We start from the raw sequence: 17,455 nt of genomic DNA, 5'->3' as shown, positions 1-17,455 counted from the left end.
AAGACTTGTGGCCCATTGATCAGGATAATGATAACCTGAATAGTGAATCTTGTGGCTTTAGAATTATGCATGGAATGGCTACAGATAAAAACATTTATATATGGGTCAGAGATTTAGAAGTGCTGTGACTGTGATTGGTGGATTATGTGTCACCGATGTTAGGTTTATTATAGTGAGCTGTCATGTGGGTCAGGGTGATGTGGCACTAGGGTCGTGTGACATTAGGCTTTAGAATGATGTGACATTAGGGTTACAAGTGATATGATGCTAGAATTAGAAATGGTATGACACTGGAGTTAGGAGGTATGATGTGACACTGGAGTTAGGTGTGATGTGACACTGGAGTTAGAAGTGATGTGACACTAGAGTTGAGAGTCATGTGACACTAGGGTTAGGAGTCATGTGACACAAGGGTTGGGAATCACGTGACACTAGGGTTTGGAGTCATGTGACATTAGGGTTGGGAATCATGTGACACTAGGGTTAGGAGTCATGTGCCACTAGAGTTAGGAGTCATGTGCCACTAGAGTTAGGAGTCATGTGACACTAGGGTTGGGAATCATGTGACACTAGGGGTAGGAGTCATGTGACACTAGGGTTAGGAGTCATGTGACACTAGGGTTGGGAATCATGTGACAATAGGGTTGGGAATCATGTGACACTAGGTTTAGGAGTGATGTGGCACTAGGGTTAGGAGTCATGTGACACTAGGGTTGGGAGTCATGTGACACTAGGGCTAGGTGTGATGTGACACTAGAGTTGGGAGTCATGTGACACTAGGGCTAGGTGGGATGTGACACTAGAGTTAGGTGTGATGTGACACTAAGGATAGGAGTGGCTTGACACTAGTGCTTAGAGTGCTTAGAGTGATGTGACACTAGGGTTTAGAATGATGTATCACTAGGGTTGGGAGTGATGTGACACTAGGGCTAAAAGTGATGTGTCACTTGGGTTAGGTGTGATATGACACTAAGGATAGGAGTGGCTTGACACTAGTGCTTAGAGTGATGTAACACTGGGGTTTAGGGTGATGTGATTCTAGGGTTGGGAGTGATGTGACACTAGGGTTGGGACTGATGTGACACTGGGGTTAGGAGTGGTGTGGCACTGGGGTTAGGAGGGATGTGATTCTAGTGTTGGGAGTGATGTGACACTTGGGTTAGGAGTGATGTGATTCTAGGGTTGGGAGTGATGTGACACTGGGGTTAGGAGTGATGTGGCACTGGGGTTAGGAGGGATGTGACACTGGAGATAGGTGTAGGACATAAGGGTAGTGAGTCATGTGACGCTGTGGTTTAAAGTGATGTGATACTAGGGTTGGGAGTCATGTGACACTAGGGCTAGGAGTGCTGTGACACTGGGGTTTGGAATGGTGCGACACTAAGGATAGGAGTGGCATGACACTAGTGCTTAGAGGGATGTGACACTGGGGTTTAGGATGATGTGACACAAGGTTTGGGAGTGATGTGACACTAGTGTTAGGAGGGATGTAACACTAGGGTTAGAAGTAATGTGACATTAGGGTTAGGTGTGATGTTACACTAGGGTTAGCAGAGACGTGACACTAGGGATAGGAGTGATGTGACACTAAGGTTAGGAGTGATGTGACACTAGGATTAGAGGTCAAGTGAGACATGAGTTAGGAGTAATATGGCACTGTGGGTAAGAGTGATGTGTTATTTTGATTAGGAGTGATGTGGCCCTGGGGTCAGAAGTGATGTGTTACTGGAATCGGGGGTGATGCAATACTGTGGTCGAGAGTGATGTGGCACTGGAATTAGAGTTGATGTGGCACTTGAGTCAAACGTTAAGTGGCATAAGAGTGATCTGGTTCTGTAGTAAGGGATTATGTGACTGGGTTAGAAGTATTGTGACACCACTGTCAGGGGTGATGTGGCATTATAGTTAGGAGTATTATGGCAATACATTTATAAATAATGTAACACTGGTGTCAGGTTTAGGAGCAGTGCCATTCTAGAATTAGGGGTAATGTGATATTGTGGTTAATGATGGTGAGGTGCTGAAGCTAGGTTTTTTTTGGGGGGTTTTGGGATTAGGAGTGATTGTATTCTGGATTTATGGATGATGTGGCAATAGGGCTAGAGGGCAATGAGGTTTCAGTTGAAGTGGCACTAAAGCTATAAATAATGTGAACTGGGACATGAACTGGCATTTGGATTTGGGATCATATAGCAGAAGGTTAGGAATGATCTGGCTGTTGGGTTGAGAGTGGTGGGACACTTGGAATAAGGATGATGTGGCAGTGAATTAGGACTGATATTGGTATTGGAATGTCGAATGATGTGGGTATGAGGTTTGGAATGATGTGGTACTGGAGTTTGGAATGGTGTGGCACTGGGTGCAAAGATGAGATGACACTAGGATTTGTGGTCATGTGGTACTGGGATTTGGAATGGTGTGGTACTGGGATTTGAAAGGGTGTGGCACTGAGGTTTGGAATTATGTGGCCCTGGGAAACAACTAAAGGCAACTTGGCTAAGACTCAATTTACTACTTGAATACTGTGTGATATAACCCTTAGATTATAAAGTAAGAGTGGACAATGTGATAACAAATCTAGGGAAAGTGATTTATTTTATCAACATTGTGTATAACAAAAGTAAAATCCTCTTTGTTTTCCACTTGTAGGGCTCTCAAGGTTTCCAAGGTCTTCCCGGTGAAAACGGTGAACCCGGCCAAACTGTAAGAGCCAAGCTTAATTTATAATCCTAATAATTTATATTTTATTTATATACTGTAAGTCTGCATTATTAATTATATTACTTTATATATTATAGGGCCCTGTAGGATCCAGAGGACCAGGTGGTGCCCCAGGCAAAGCTGGTGAAGATGTAAGTAATTAAGACCACCTTTTTATGGAACACCATATGCCTTTTACATTACCAACTCATGAAAGACATTTTCTGTGCAATAATACTGGTTGTCATCAGAAATGAGTGTAATGGAAAAGTGTTTCTTTTGTCCATCGCATTAGTCAGATATCAGATGCATTGCGTAACCTATAGTAGAAAAGTAAAGCTGTTATTTAATTAGTGACTTTGGACATCAACTCTTTTTTTCTTTTCTCAAATAATAAAACCTGAGGCCCCAATGCAGTAACATTAAATGTCATCCAGCTAACAGAATTCTGCTAGCATCTATCATAAAATTGGAAATTAATATATGTGATCTAATTCTGATTGCCACAGAAAATCTTGTTTTGGTCACATCTTATATATATATATATATATATATATATATATATATATATATATATATATATATATATTTATATAATATAAATATATATATATATATATATATTTTTTTTTTACTGGAATAGATCCAACATAGTTCAGTAGATCATAACACCCAGCCTTGAATCCAGCAATGGCCATGCCAACATTGTCTGCATTATGTTGATTTTTTTTTTTTCATTTACCACAGACCTGACTTGGTTATCTTTTTTGGACAGATGCCCTACACCCTCACTATTGTTAGCATTTAAGCCAATGCCCCTAATACAACCAGTTTTTGCAACCAAGGTCACTTTCCTATCAACCTATAAATTCCTTGGACATCTCTGCAGAGCAATGTATGAACGTATATAGGTTGTAACTTTCTATCATTAGAAAGTGGCTTCCATAGTGCTTCTGTTTAAAAGGAGGAACCTTCGATCAATATGCATTTCCCCCCAGATCCCTATCACATGGGGTTGCTTCAACTGGAATTAGACCTACAGTAGGTGCTGCATCATCCACTGCAAGCCTAATAGGTGTGATCTGTATAACTGTTCATTATCTTAGCAGTCTTTAGATGAACATATTATTGGATGTATATTTACCTCTTTTCTGACAGTTCGATTTTATTTTTTGTTCTTTTTTAGGGTCATCCTGGCAAATCTGGAAGACCTGGTGAGAGAGGACCCGTCGGCCCACAGGTATGAGTACTTCATTTTGCAGCAGTATTAATATATCTAAAATAAGCACGGGCTTGAACTTTGGAATCCCATACATAACAACAGAACTAGTTTGAACATTTTTAATCTGGTGTTAGTTCCTAAGTGATTATGAGCACTTCTGTGGAGGTATAATATTTTAGAAAATTAGAATCTGTTAAACTTTATTTACACCATTTACACTTTTATTTGGTAATACTCGTAATACAAAAAAAAAATAACATTCAATAGCATTCCACATTTATTAATTGATTCTCCCTTCTCTATTTTAGGGTGCTCGTGGTTTCCCTGGAACTCCTGGTCTCCCCGGATTCAAAGGCATTAGAGTAAGTTTCAGTTTACAAAAGAACGAAAATCATTTAGTTGTTCAACCTAATGTTAAGTAGAATATAGAGGATTTTAATAATACTTATATTTAGTTTTTTTATATACAAATACAATTGTGATCCTTATTATTCACTATAGAATCCTCATACCGTATAAACCGTATATACTTATTTAGCATATTAATGGTGTGTTGGACCATATTTTTTAATGCACAACTAAAGCAGCAACTCATTTAATAAATCAACCCTGTTGTCTTCTTAAACAGTAGGTTTTAATAAAAATGCAGTTTTAACATGCTATTATCCAATTTGATAAGATTGTATTTTTTTATCTTTCAGGGACACGCTGGTTCAGATGGTCAGAAGGGAGCTCCTGGTGCCTCTGGTGTGAAGGTAATTTTCTTTCTACATTCTGTTCTATAATGCAAGGAGAAGACTAAATCTCTAACTTGAATTTCCAATTCTGGGATTGCTAAGGTTCAAATTAAAGCTTTGTCTCCATCCCTGACACCATAAAAAACAATAAATACAAGTTGAGGCCAAAACATTTTCATGGTCATGTTTTCATTGTAGGATGTCTTGGCTTCAATGAGTTTGTATGTATTGGTGATCCTAGTGATAAAAGTAAAGTTTTAATTGGTACCTTGGAAATCAAGGTCGTGGTAGGCCATATGATCCCTTTATGAATGATGTGGTCTAGATCCAGGTTTTGGTCGGCAGATAATGACAACAAGAGGTGGACTCTTAGCACATGTCATCAAGGATCAAGTCAGCTAGATTTTCCTTCTGTTCATTTTAGGTACTTCCTAGATTGTAAGCTCTAACTAGCAGGGCCCTCTGATTCCTCTTGTACAAAATTGTAATGTAACTGTAACGTATGCCATCATTTTGTTAAGCGCTGACAACTGTTGGTGCTATATAAATCCTGTATAATAATAATAATAATCTGCTGACATGGGTGCATCTAAAGCTTACAAATGTCTGGCAGATGAAAGAGGCCTATGGCAGCTGCCATCTTTCTGCAGTTTATTATTTTTATTTATTACAGGTACTTATATAGCACCAACAATTTACATAGCTCTTTACATATACAGTGTATCATATCAGTCCCTGCCCTCAAGGAGCTTACAATCTAAGGTCCATAACGCACATTTATACACATACTAGGGACAATAACCTTCCAGCATGTATTTTGAGTGTGGAAGGAAATCCACACAGGTACAGGGAAAACATGCAAAGTAGCGTCATGGCCGGGATTTAAACCAACGACTCTAGTGCTACTCGGTGGAAGTGCTAACCACTTAGCCACTGTACTTTCTTACATGGCACAGAAGGCATTTGAGATATAGAAATCAAAATTCTGACTTTTGGCATTAAATCAACTAGATTGCATAAGATTTCATTTTTATTTTTCTCACAAAGATGCACTTATCCTGAGATATTCAGAAGAGTCAGTGGGGTAGGAATGTACAGGATAGGTGCCATATATACAAAAACAATCCCTTCATTCCACAGCTAGTAGTAAAGTTTGACAAGGAGCATATTTGTCTTTTGTCATTGACTTCAAAAAAATATTGCATTACTAAAGTCCTGAATTTTGGTGCAACATAAGCATTTATTGATGATCACTTAACCTATCTTTTTACTCTTTTAGGGAGAAAATGGTGCTAATGGTGACAATGGTTCTCCAGGTCAAGCTGTAAGTATCTTTTTTTTTTTTTTTTGTTGTGTTTTGTTTTGTACATTTTTGTCTATTGTGATAGTAATTTGTCAAAACAAAAGCATAATTGTACTATTGTTCTTTAGAACAATGGTGACATGAACATCTGTTACCAATTTAGCTGAGCATGCATGTTTTTTCATCAAAAACCCATGGTATCAGCTTTATTTAGTGAAGCCTTTCCATGCAAGGAAAATCCATTTTAACAATCAATTCCTCAAATTACATTGGTCATACAGAAAGGCAACAGAGTGTCCAAAGAAATTCTTTTTCTTCTTGATTCAACTGTAACATACCAGAGTGGTCAATGAATAACTTTTGGCTATGGTTCTCTTACATTATGGGAGCATTACGGTAATTCATCTTGACTATTTGCAAAAACATTATTGGCCTGTCTAGATAGAAACAAAGTCTTGAGGTCATGTCTCTCCTCCATATAATGAGCCCTGGGAATGTACCTGGTCGGAGGCATAGGTAATGAGAGGGCTACCCTTGCGGCTAAAAGTCCAAGCACCCCCTGGAGGTAATGCAAGGGAGTGCAAATATCAAAGGAGCACAGGTGCCATTAGGTTGATCCACTGAGAGCTGTTTTAGGAAGTATCTGGGTAAGTGGTCCTCAAGCAGGTGGTGAAGAATGATGGCAGGAACACAGGGGGCACTTGTGGTAGAGCAGGTTCAGTGTAGCAGCAGGTGATATGTTAACACCTGTGGAGGAAGCAGGATCAGACTAGTGGGGCAAAATTGGAAAAGCATAACCAAGGTCAATATCTAAGCCAGGGTCATACACAGGTGGGCAGGATGCAAGGCAGGAGTGTAGTCAGAAACAGAGGTAAGGTCATGCCCAGAATTCAGAAGGAGAAGGCAACAGAGTGGTCAGGAGGCATAGTCATACATTGGTGGGCAGAAGAAGAGCCTGTTACACATGCAGGGATCACAAAAAAGAGGCCAAGCAGAGGAAAAGTCCAGAGGCAGTTAGTAACAAGGAATCAGGAAAATCATCCAGCAATCCTCTGTTATTGCTTCCTTCCTTAAATAGAGCATTTGACGCCAGTTCCATGATTAGACATGCACCTGTGTGCATTTGTGCACGTTTCCATGCAAACGTCTGCCTCTATGTAGGATACTGGTAGATATGCCAGAGTTGTGTCACACATGCACACCTGTGTTCTGGACAGTGCCCTTAACAGTCCTTTATAATTAAGACTCCCTTATAACATTGACCTAATGGCAAACCAGGTTTTCCTTTAGCTTGTCCACAATGACTACTTTAATGCACAAGTTGGAGACATATTTGTGATGCTTCTCCTTTGTCCAGGCCACGGTATAGCTAGTAATAGCTAGTCACATTCACCTAAACGTGATCTGTACAGTTGAAAGGCATTTCACTACTCATCCAAGCTGAAGAAGCTCCTTGGATCAGTAGAAAAATGTCCTTCAACATTAAAGATCTACCAATACTTACAGGTAGAGTATGTTCCCTCCGATGCTTCACTGAAAAGGGGTAATGCACGTGGAGTTAAACGACAAAAAAAACATGTTCAGGTTTATTAAGGTGGAACTAGTTGATAAGTAGGTGTGCCACCTTTTTGCAGTGATGCTAATTTCCATCACTGTATTTTCCATTGTATTGTTTAATCATCTGGCCCAATGGGTTTACTGTGTACATGGTTAGTGCATGGTTATAATGATTTACTAGCTTTGCAATGTTCATAATAGCACACAGTTCTAATATTCTATAAGTTATATAGAAAATGAGCAAGGGGTTTGTAGCTAATGAATGTATAAAATAATGAATATTCCCTCCTGTTTTGTAGGGTGCTCGTGGTCTTCCCGGTGAGAGAGGACGTATTGGACCTGCTGGCTCTGCTGTAAGTTAATAATCAAGTTTTTGTGTATCTGAAAGTTAGCTCATCACTAAATGTATTAGGTTTTCTAATATGTGTGCTTGTTGTTCCTGTAAGCTTATCATATATTTATATTTCATTAGGGTTCTCGTGGAAGTGATGGCAGTTCTGGCCCCGTCGGACCTGCTGTAAGTAGATACTTTTATTTTTATTACAGACGGTATGAATTAAAGAAGATCTTGTACGAGCAATGCAGTATTTTACAAAAAAAATAATAAAATTTGACCTTGTATAATAGAAGCTGAAAGTGTTTTGGCAATTTTGAGTGCCCACAGTAAAAGTGTATTTGTAGCTAAAACTTTTGTGCTAGTTTTGAACTGTAGGGAAGAATAGACTGTTATGTTTTTAATGCGGTTCATGTACTCCCTGGGGTAGATCATGCTCTCTATTTATCAGGGTGACTATTGTCCCTGACAATGCAAATGAAAGGAAATCCAAAAGTTCTCATTAGAACAATAGGGGAGGGGAAATTCAACACATCAGATACAAGACCAGTATGTAAAATAAAGCAATTCATATTTGTAGGGGGCAAGGTTGCTCCATCATTTGCTGGGGGATCTCCCAAAAGATGGACCTCTGGAGCATTACTTAATCCTAAGAAGTATTTTCATTTTAGGAAATAAAATAAATCAAAAATAATTTTAAAAAATCCTAACTGGTAAATTTTTTGTGATTCTATTTCAGGGCCCAATCGGTTCAGCTGGTGCCCCTGGCCTTCCCGGTGCTCCTGGTGCCAAGGTGAGTGTGCCCAGCCTGTGTATTTCTTGTTCACAGTTATATGTTAAACCTACACATAATTTTCTTTATTGAATAAGGCAACGTGCATTGAGCATTGAGACCAATCATAACTAAGATCTGCCATTAGTAGACGATAGCTGATTGGTTGTTATTGTTTTTTGCACTTTGCACATATTATTGTTAATTTCTCTTACTCAATAAGTGTGTGAGTGTATGGAGTCATTATAATGAATAAACTTAACATACTGAAGAATGATATCTTAAGGCAAGGTTCATATCTATGCATGTTGGCAAAGTGTCGTATTTGCATGTTTTCCCAACACGCAGAGAAACGCGCTGCCAATTAGCTGTGGCGCATTTTTGGAAAAAAATCAGGGCATTTCTCATGCACAGGGCAGCTTATTAAGATGAATAGGCTACCCATTCTGGAATGTGTGAAAAAAGGCAAATAATTGCCTTTGCCCTTGGTCACAACTATAGGTGTGAACCAACTGTAACAAAAACAGTATTAGAACTAACTATCAAGCCTAGTGGTGTAGAAGGTCTGATCCTATGGCTTAACTTTGTCTACTGTGCCTCTGAGGGAGTGCTTTTTAACATGCCAAATAACATGTTGACTTTGTGTGCTTCCTGAGCTACTACATTGGCATAAATAGGCCACAACTACTATAGGTCAAAGAGTCTTTAACCAGCAGCTAAGGAAAAAAATAATAATAGCACATATACCCAGATAGCGAGCAATCGTGCTGCAAGTTTGAAAATGACTTGCGAAGCTATTGTTAGACTTGACAGGGTTCAGTTTGTTGCACAATTGCAGCAAGTCTGCATTGCATGACTCCAGATCAACTTACTTTGCAAACGTTCTCCAAGTCTACTGCAAGTTCTGGTTCAGCTATCTTGTGCCATAGTCATCCCACCACAGGGTTCACTGTGGCTGAATTTTTATGCTGTAGACCAGGGGTAGGCCCTCCAACTGTTTTTAAACTACAAGCCCAATGAGACATTGCAAGACCCTGACAATCACAGGCATTACTCCTAGAGGCAGAGACATGATGAGATTTGTAGTTTCACCACAGCTAGAGTTCCGAGGTTGCCTACCCCTGTTGTAGACTTTCAGAGTTCTTGCTGTAGGCTCACCACTGCAACTTTGCTCTTGCTAGAGACTTGCCACGCAAATTTTCTACAAATTGGAAAAATGTCAACTAGAACTTGTGCTTCAAGTGTTTTGCAAGTGTACAACTTGCCAGTGAAAATGTGCAGCAAATTAACAGACTTACAATTCAATACTGCCACAAATTTATGGCAAGTTATCCTTGGTCTCGGGGTAGTGGTTGCTTTACTAAAGGTAAACAGACAGTTCCCTTTGCATGAGCAGTTGCATTTTGTATAGGAATTTTCTCCAGGGCTTAGTGAAAGAAGCTGTGTTGACTTCTATCATCCAATCATGTGCAAGCAAAAATTATGTTTTCTAATTTTTATTGCACATGCTTGAGTATTTTTTACAAATGGAATTTCAATACATTCACTAACCACTGGGGAAAATTTCCATGCAAAGTGCAACTTTCTTCACAACGTGAACAGCCTTTTTGCCTTTAGTAAATCTGACCCCTAGTCTTAAAATTCACCTTCCTCTAGTGAGCAATATTGCAGCATAGAATAATGGTGACATTTGTCAGATCCTAATGTTCTGTAGACACTGTGACATGGCCCACCACCCACCTGTTCTTTGTACCTTGGTAACACTTGCCTTGAGATCTCTTCTTCTTGTAAGCCTATTCAACAACCTCTCTTCCCACCCATCAGCTTACTATGCAGGTACTACCACTGCAAGCCTTAGTTTTTCAGCTGAGACAATACAACTTAGTATAGTTACAAATTTTAGGTGATGATGCTGGCCTTGCTGAAAACATATGTATGACGGTTGAATACATGCATGATGTAATAGGCCTTGAAGTATTGCAGTATTTTAAAGAATATTATGGTGGCATTATCTATATAAACCATATTCAGCTTGCCTCTCAATAACATTTTTTTTTCACCTACTAGGGTGAGCTAGGACCTGCTGGTAACACTGGCCCAACTGGTGCTGCTGGAGGAAGAGGCGAGCCTGGACCCCCTGGTTCTCTTGGACCTGCCGGACCTCCCGTAAGTAAATTTTGACATTGAACCGATAATTCATTTTACAATCTCAATTGTACCTAAAACTTGTCTTTGCTTATATTTTAGGGAAACCCTGGTACTAATGGCGTCAATGGAGCTAAAGGTGCAGCTGTAAGTATCCTAATAACTTAAATTATTGGGTGTGAGATAAGCTGTGGGGGTATTATTTGTATTGTACATTTATTTGGATATAGTCTTAACTAAAATGTTCTTTTTGCGCTATTCCAGGGTCTTCCTGGTGTAGGTGGTGCTCCTGGCCTCCCTGGAGGTCGTGGTATTCCTGGACCTGCCGGACCTGCTGGACCATCTGGCGCAAGAGGTCTTGCTGTAAGTAACTCAACTCCTACCAGCCACCATTACTATTTAAAGGACACTTTGGCTTAAATAGAAGATATAACCAAGTGTTTCATGAACTTCTTGGGAGTTAAAAGGTGATATCCTACGGGGCATCATTTTCACTACTAATCTACCAATACTCCCTTCATTTGAGCCCTGTTCCTCACCGATTACATATTTCCCATGAGTTGAGCAGGACTGCTCAAATAGAAAGTGTTGTTTCTGAATTCCTTCTTAGAGTTTGGCAATGGAAACCCCTACGATGATCAAATTGTTATGTCTCACACACTATGCAATAAATCAGTAATACTAATCCTTGACTGACTTTAGAATGTCTCATGACAATATATTGTGATGAAAAATTCAAGCTCACTTATAACAAGTATCTTCCTGTTGCAAATGTTTTAACACTGTTAATAAGGCTGAGTAAAGACTGATGTCCACTAAAGCCCACCTTTATATCTTTATGCAACATTATTAGTTTAAAAACACATACCCTACTAGGTGGTGGGTTTGCCAATTTTATATTGTTGGCAAACCAATGTTGTACAAATAAAACACTGTATAAATAAAGTATCACAGGTTAATATAGTCACATTAATGACAGACTTTTTGCTTTAGGGCGACCCCGGAATTGCTGGTGGCAAAGGAGACACTGGAGCTAAAGGAGAGCCTGTAAGTATCAACAGCCAATGTTTAAACTCATTTTTTACCCATAGTTTGCATTGAGGCTTATCAAAAGCTGTTTTTTGTTTTAAGGGTTCCGTTGGTCAACAAGGTCCTGCTGGTCCCTCTGGTGAGGAAGGAAAGAGAGGTCCCAATGGAGAGGCTGGATCTTCTGGTCCCTCTGGCAATGCTGGAATTAGAGTGCGTATGCTATTATGTCAACTGCAAAAATCAGTTTTATCAGTTATCAGTTTTGAAATAAGGAATCAAAAAGTTAGGAAAACTTTCCAAGCAGTTTTAATTGGCTTGTTCATATCCATTCAAAGTGTACCTTTAATTATTTATTACAAGTACTTATATAGCACTGTCAATTTATGCATCACTTTACACATATATTGTACATTCACATCAGCCCCTACTCTCAAGGAGCTTACAATCTAAGGTCTCTAACTCACATTCATACATACAAATACTAGGGCCAATTTTAGACAATAGCCAATGAGCATGTGTTTGGATTGTGGGAGGAAACCAGAGTACCTGGAGGAAACCCTCGCAGGCACAGGGAGAACATGCCAACTCCATTCAGGTAGTGCAATGATGGATCAATTCACTGTCCTTAACATTTAAGGGGGATGCAGACTGACCTGTGGTCAATGGGGGGAGAAATAATGCCCCTTTGTTGGTGTCAATTGAAGTCTTAATGCCCCGTTGTTGGTCTCAGTGGGAGAAATAGTGCCCCATTGTTGGTATCAGTGAGGGGAATAGTGCCTCAACCATTGGTATCAATGGAAAGAATTACTTCCCATTGTTGGCACCAGTATAGATGATCAGATAGATGTAATTGGGATTGACTTTGGCTTTCATATAAGTTTGTCCTGTAAAGCAGTTTATTTCTTTGTGTCCAAGAGGTTAGTGTAGAAATACATTTACCCTTGCCATTCCGACATGCCTCATAATGGGCACAGCAGGTGTGCAGACCAAGAAACTGCACAGATAACACCAATAGAGTTCCAGAGAGATAGTAGAGACTGCCAGATGGTTTAACCCTACAGTCTTTACCAAAGTGTCCCCTAAGTATCTCCAAAGTATCCACCAAGTGTCAACTGACCCTTTTAACACTTTTGAGATTACATCTGTGCATGGAACATGTTGGGTTTACTTTAAATGCCTGTAAGGGAAGCTACAGTTATTGTTTAGTAGAATAAGAACTATTTAGCAAAAATTGTTCCCTTTTAATGGTGTCTATTTTTTGTGCATTTTAGGGTGTTCCCGGAACTCGTGGTCTGCCTGGACCTGATGGTAGAGCTGGTGGAATAGTAAGTTAGGTGAAGGGTATTTGGGCTGTTCAGTTACTATAAATATTAGATACGTGTTTGTAATTACTTGTATATATTTTAGGGCCCTGCTGGTAGCCGTGGCTCTTCTGGTCCTCCTGGTGCCAGAGGTCCTAATGGAGATGCTGGACGCCCTGGCGAGCCCGGTCTTCTCGGTGCAAGAGTAAGTCAATCTCACTTTGTAAATTGATTGATACTAATAAATTCCTCCTCAATTCTTCACACCATCTTCTTCATACTGACCTACCGCATATTTTCACTAGTCAGTAATTATTAAAAAGTTTACAGTAACCTAATTTTTTTTGCACTTTTTGACATGTGTACATTTTTGCTCAGTCCATTGTTATTGCCTGTTTCCTAAACGTGTAGAAAAACCCAAACTTAATTTTGAAGTTTCAGGTATTTACTACTATTCAGGGCTCTGTTGCAGAGATTTACCCTCACTTCTTATCATGGTGCTAACAAATTCTACAGGGAAGAAGTGAACGAAGAAATCTGCAACAGAGACACAGACAGAAATAAAAAATATTTTTTAATAGGTTAGGAGAAGGCTAGAACCCCTGTGGGCTATTTATTTCTGTCTGTGTCCCTGTTTCAGATTTTCCTTCACTTCTTGTCCAGAGAATCTGTTGTCATCATGACAAGAAATGAGCATAAATCTTGTGAAGCAGTTGTGAGCAGGAGAGGAAATGGGCATAAATATCACAGAATTAAAAAACCTGAGGAATTGGAAAGCCTGCACATGAACTTTAATGGCATCCCAGTCTTGGTCTGTAGGGTTCAATACTGAGTTGGCCCACCCTTTGCAGCTATAACAGCTTCAACTTTTCTGGGAAGGTGGCCCATAAGGTTTAGGAGTGTGTCTATGGGAATGTTTGACCATTATTCCAGAAGTGCATGTGAGGACAGGCAGTGATGTTGGATGAGAAAGCCTGTCTCGCAGTCTCCCCCTGCTAATTCATCCCAAAGTTGTTGTTAAGGTCTCTGTGCAGGCCAGTCAAGTTTCTCCACTCCAAACTCGCTCATATATGTCTTTGTGGACCTCCCTATGGACTATGACTGGGATACAAATAAAGTTCACGCGTGTGTAAGGCAGTTGGCCCAATACTTTTGACAATCTTGTGTATTTAGCATACTAATATCAAGGTGCTCCCTCTAGTGGCTATCTGTATATCAGTGAAGACAGTCAGCATCTCTTGTGCAGTTGTAGAATATTATTAATAGAACAGTCAATGTGACTTCCTCCTAACATTCTATGGTGGTGAATCAATCACTGTCAATTAAAACCCATGCACCAATGAGCACTTGGTGAATGTCAGATTTATTACTTAATAAATATACCTTTGTGACAACATAAGCACCTGCCCACAGATTTACACTGAGAGAAGCGGTAACGCACAATCAAAGTAATGTATTGCTAAGCAGGAAGCACAAACATGGCTGAACCCATGTACTTATTTATTTTAACATTATAGAAACAAGGTGGTCAATTTATAAAACTTTCATTGCATAAATGTAAGAAACATTCATGCGAACTGAACAAAACTTCACCAAATGTTTTGAATAGATTAAGTCCTCTATCATTAGCTCCATCTAGTGGCTAAAATATATTTTCTCATTGTGGTATTTCAGGAATCTATACCGCATTGTGGCTACTAGATGGAGCTGATAATACCGGAGTTACTCTAGTCAGAAACAAAAGGGGAAATTTAGTTCAGCTTGCAGGAATGTTTCTAATATTCATGCACCAAATATTTTACAAATAGACCATTTTTTTAAATAACAAATATTAACCATGCTTATATACTATTTTACTATTTTTTTATGTTTAATCGTGTTTTTTAATCCTTTCCATTTAGGGTCTTCCCGGTTTCTCCGGCAGCAATGGTCCCCAAGGCAAAGAAGGTCCTGCTGTAAGTTTCTGACATTTTTATTGTTAGGTACATCACAATGAGATGGTTCTCTAGCCTGGAACAAAAGGGAAACAAATGTCCATTAGGCAGTGACTATCTTCATATTAGTTTGAATGTCATGCGAAGGGCTACAGCTTCTATCATCAGTTAAGGTGTTTGTAAACTCTGTTACACCACTTGTACCTACAGGTAAGCCAGTAATAAGGCTTATCTGTAGGTACTGTGAATATTTCTTAAACTTGCACAGTTTAGGAGATATTCAGAGTGCATACAGCTGATGATATCTCCGGCGCAGAAGGTCTGGCTTACAGTGCCGGACCTTCAGAGCCCCTGCCATAAACGGTGGCTCCCACGCACCTGCTCACGAGTAGCTGGAGGCCGTGAACCCAGAAGGAAAACTTTCTTCTAAGCTAAATCTATCATAATGTGCTAGTATGCAATGCAAGTGATTGCCTTGCAGGGGAATGTTACTGCGGTTTACTACCTAAGACACTCATACTTATGGCTGAATTCCTGTACAAAGATTTTTAAACCTATGTAGAATTTTTGTCCTGATGGAAAGAGTTCCCTTACTTTCCCAGAGATGCAACAGAATGTGGAAGGAAATCTCTACAAAGTGAGGAGAACCCTTTTGTTACCAGAACAGGTGACCCACATTGGAAGAGTTACTTTCTATTCCTGTCCTGGTGACAATATTAACATTTTGGACTTTCTGTCATGGTGGTCACCAAAAAAGAGGTTCTAAACCTTCCCAACTCTACCAAAAACAAATAGAAAATGTGGTTATACATATATTATAATACTTTGTTCAAATTGGATTCATAGAACAATGGCTGCTTTAAGGCTCGTACACAGGATCAGAAAATCGTCCAAAAAATATAGATTTCAAAGCGATCGTATGATAATCTGATTATTAGTACACAGCATTCGAGAGCCGATCACAACATTTGTGCTAAAATAATCTGATGGGACAAGCACAAATAATTTTCTTGTGCGATATCAGATGGTACGATTTTTGTTTAATCAGTACAGTTGTCGTCTGAAAATACAATACAAATACAATACTACACATCAACGACATTCTCCTGCGCATAGGAGTGATTGTCCAAATCAGAAGAGAACTCTGTAGTCAGAAGTGGATATTACTTTAAAGCCTTGCTGCCCTTTAAGACTGGGGTTTTCCTCAGTCAGAACACTGTGGAAATAGATAAAAACAGAGGGCACACTGGCCTGCTGGCTGACAGGTTTTCAAAGGAGGACTCTGATGAAGAAGGACATCCTTCGAAACGTGTCAGTCAGCAGGGACCCTGGTGAGCTACTCCTTGAGATTACAGTCACTAATTTGCTGTGTGCAGTTGGATTTTGGATAATTTATATGGTTGTAGGCATCTCCACAACCTCCTCCAGCACTCCATGGTTGAGCCTTTCCAGGCCAATCAATACTATTTTCCTCCAGGCGTACCTACATGTGGGTGGGGCAAGCTGTATGGTACCCTACGCAAGGAAGCAGCACATCACAGAAGTCCACAGCAGTTTCAAAGTAATGTATTTAGTTAAATGTAGTTCGACAAATAACACTTTCACTTGCAAAACACAGAAGCGAATACTAGCAGCTTTGTCTTACAGTTACAATATTTCTTGTGTTAATAGGCTCAGTAACTCTCAGTAACTGGTAAAAACAACCACTCCACACAGGCACAATGCAGGTCCCAGCTGAACGCCAACGCAGTCCTTAAGGCACAGGAGTGGTGGGGCAGTTGTGCTAGGCCAGTTGATTGTAGTCTAGTGCAGTTGAACTGTGGTAAGGCCTCAGACACGGTGGGTCACAGCCCAGGCTGAGTAGGTATTACCAAGGTGGCATCTGCTGGTGGGGTGGCAGACTTGCAGGTAGCTGACACAGATTGGCGGCTTAAAGAGGCATGAGATGAGTGGCGAGAGCAGCACTGGAGATTGGCGGTGTCCCCTACTCCGTCCCCCCTCACACTGGAACCTTTCCCTGGCTCTAGTTCTCTGTCCCTGCCAAGCATTGGTTCTTCTCCCCACAGTACTACTTGCAAAATGAATGCCAAACCTGGCAGAGCACTACTATTTATTAGCACTGCCCTCAATCAAAATGGCCACAGAAGGTCACTGGGAGTTGTAGCATCCAATCAGACAGCTGCTTCTCCTGGGACACCTATGAAGGCTGCAGGGGAATACCATCCCTTTAGCTCTCCACTCTATCCCTGAGCGGCAAGGTGCCACCTGTTGTGTGGAGCAGAAGTACACCTGCCAACATACACGTTTGCCCTATTTAAACATTTGTAGAAGTATCCTTTGTTAAAAAGATTGCTCAGTTACTAGGTCCTGTTTGTAGATAGCTTGCTTAAGAAGGGCCCAGGGATTGGGTACCTGAACTAT

General features: G+C 40.1%; 1 protein-coding gene across 1 annotated transcript in view; it reads left to right on the top strand.

Annotated features, from left to right (window-relative positions):
- LOC143959383 (uncharacterized) overlaps positions 1-17,455 on the top strand; it is a 51,272-nt gene that overhangs the window by 11,015 nt on the left and 22,802 nt on the right. The window contains exons 7-23 of the mRNA XM_077468022.1: positions 2,650-2,703; positions 2,799-2,852; positions 3,887-3,940; positions 4,231-4,284; positions 4,624-4,677; positions 5,939-5,983; positions 7,819-7,872; positions 7,992-8,036; positions 8,593-8,646; positions 10,693-10,791; positions 10,873-10,917; positions 11,035-11,133; positions 11,764-11,817; positions 11,902-12,009; positions 13,071-13,124; positions 13,207-13,305; positions 15,002-15,055. Coding sequence (XP_077324148.1) covers positions 2,650-2,703; positions 2,799-2,852; positions 3,887-3,940; positions 4,231-4,284; positions 4,624-4,677; positions 5,939-5,983; positions 7,819-7,872; positions 7,992-8,036; positions 8,593-8,646; positions 10,693-10,791; positions 10,873-10,917; positions 11,035-11,133; positions 11,764-11,817; positions 11,902-12,009; positions 13,071-13,124; positions 13,207-13,305; positions 15,002-15,055 — 1,080 coding nt within the window. The remainder of the gene's footprint in view (positions 1-2,649; positions 2,704-2,798; positions 2,853-3,886; positions 3,941-4,230; positions 4,285-4,623; positions 4,678-5,938; positions 5,984-7,818; positions 7,873-7,991; positions 8,037-8,592; positions 8,647-10,692; positions 10,792-10,872; positions 10,918-11,034; positions 11,134-11,763; positions 11,818-11,901; positions 12,010-13,070; positions 13,125-13,206; positions 13,306-15,001; positions 15,056-17,455) is intronic.

This window comes from Lithobates pipiens, unplaced genomic scaffold (genome assembly GCF_037356315.1).
Source record: "Lithobates pipiens isolate NorthernLeopardFrog02 unplaced genomic scaffold, aLitPip1_a1.2 Scaffold_72, whole genome shotgun sequence".
Taxonomy (NCBI): Eukaryota; Metazoa; Chordata; class Amphibia; order Anura; family Ranidae; genus Lithobates; species Lithobates pipiens.
This window is presented reverse-complemented; position numbering and strand designations above follow the sequence as displayed.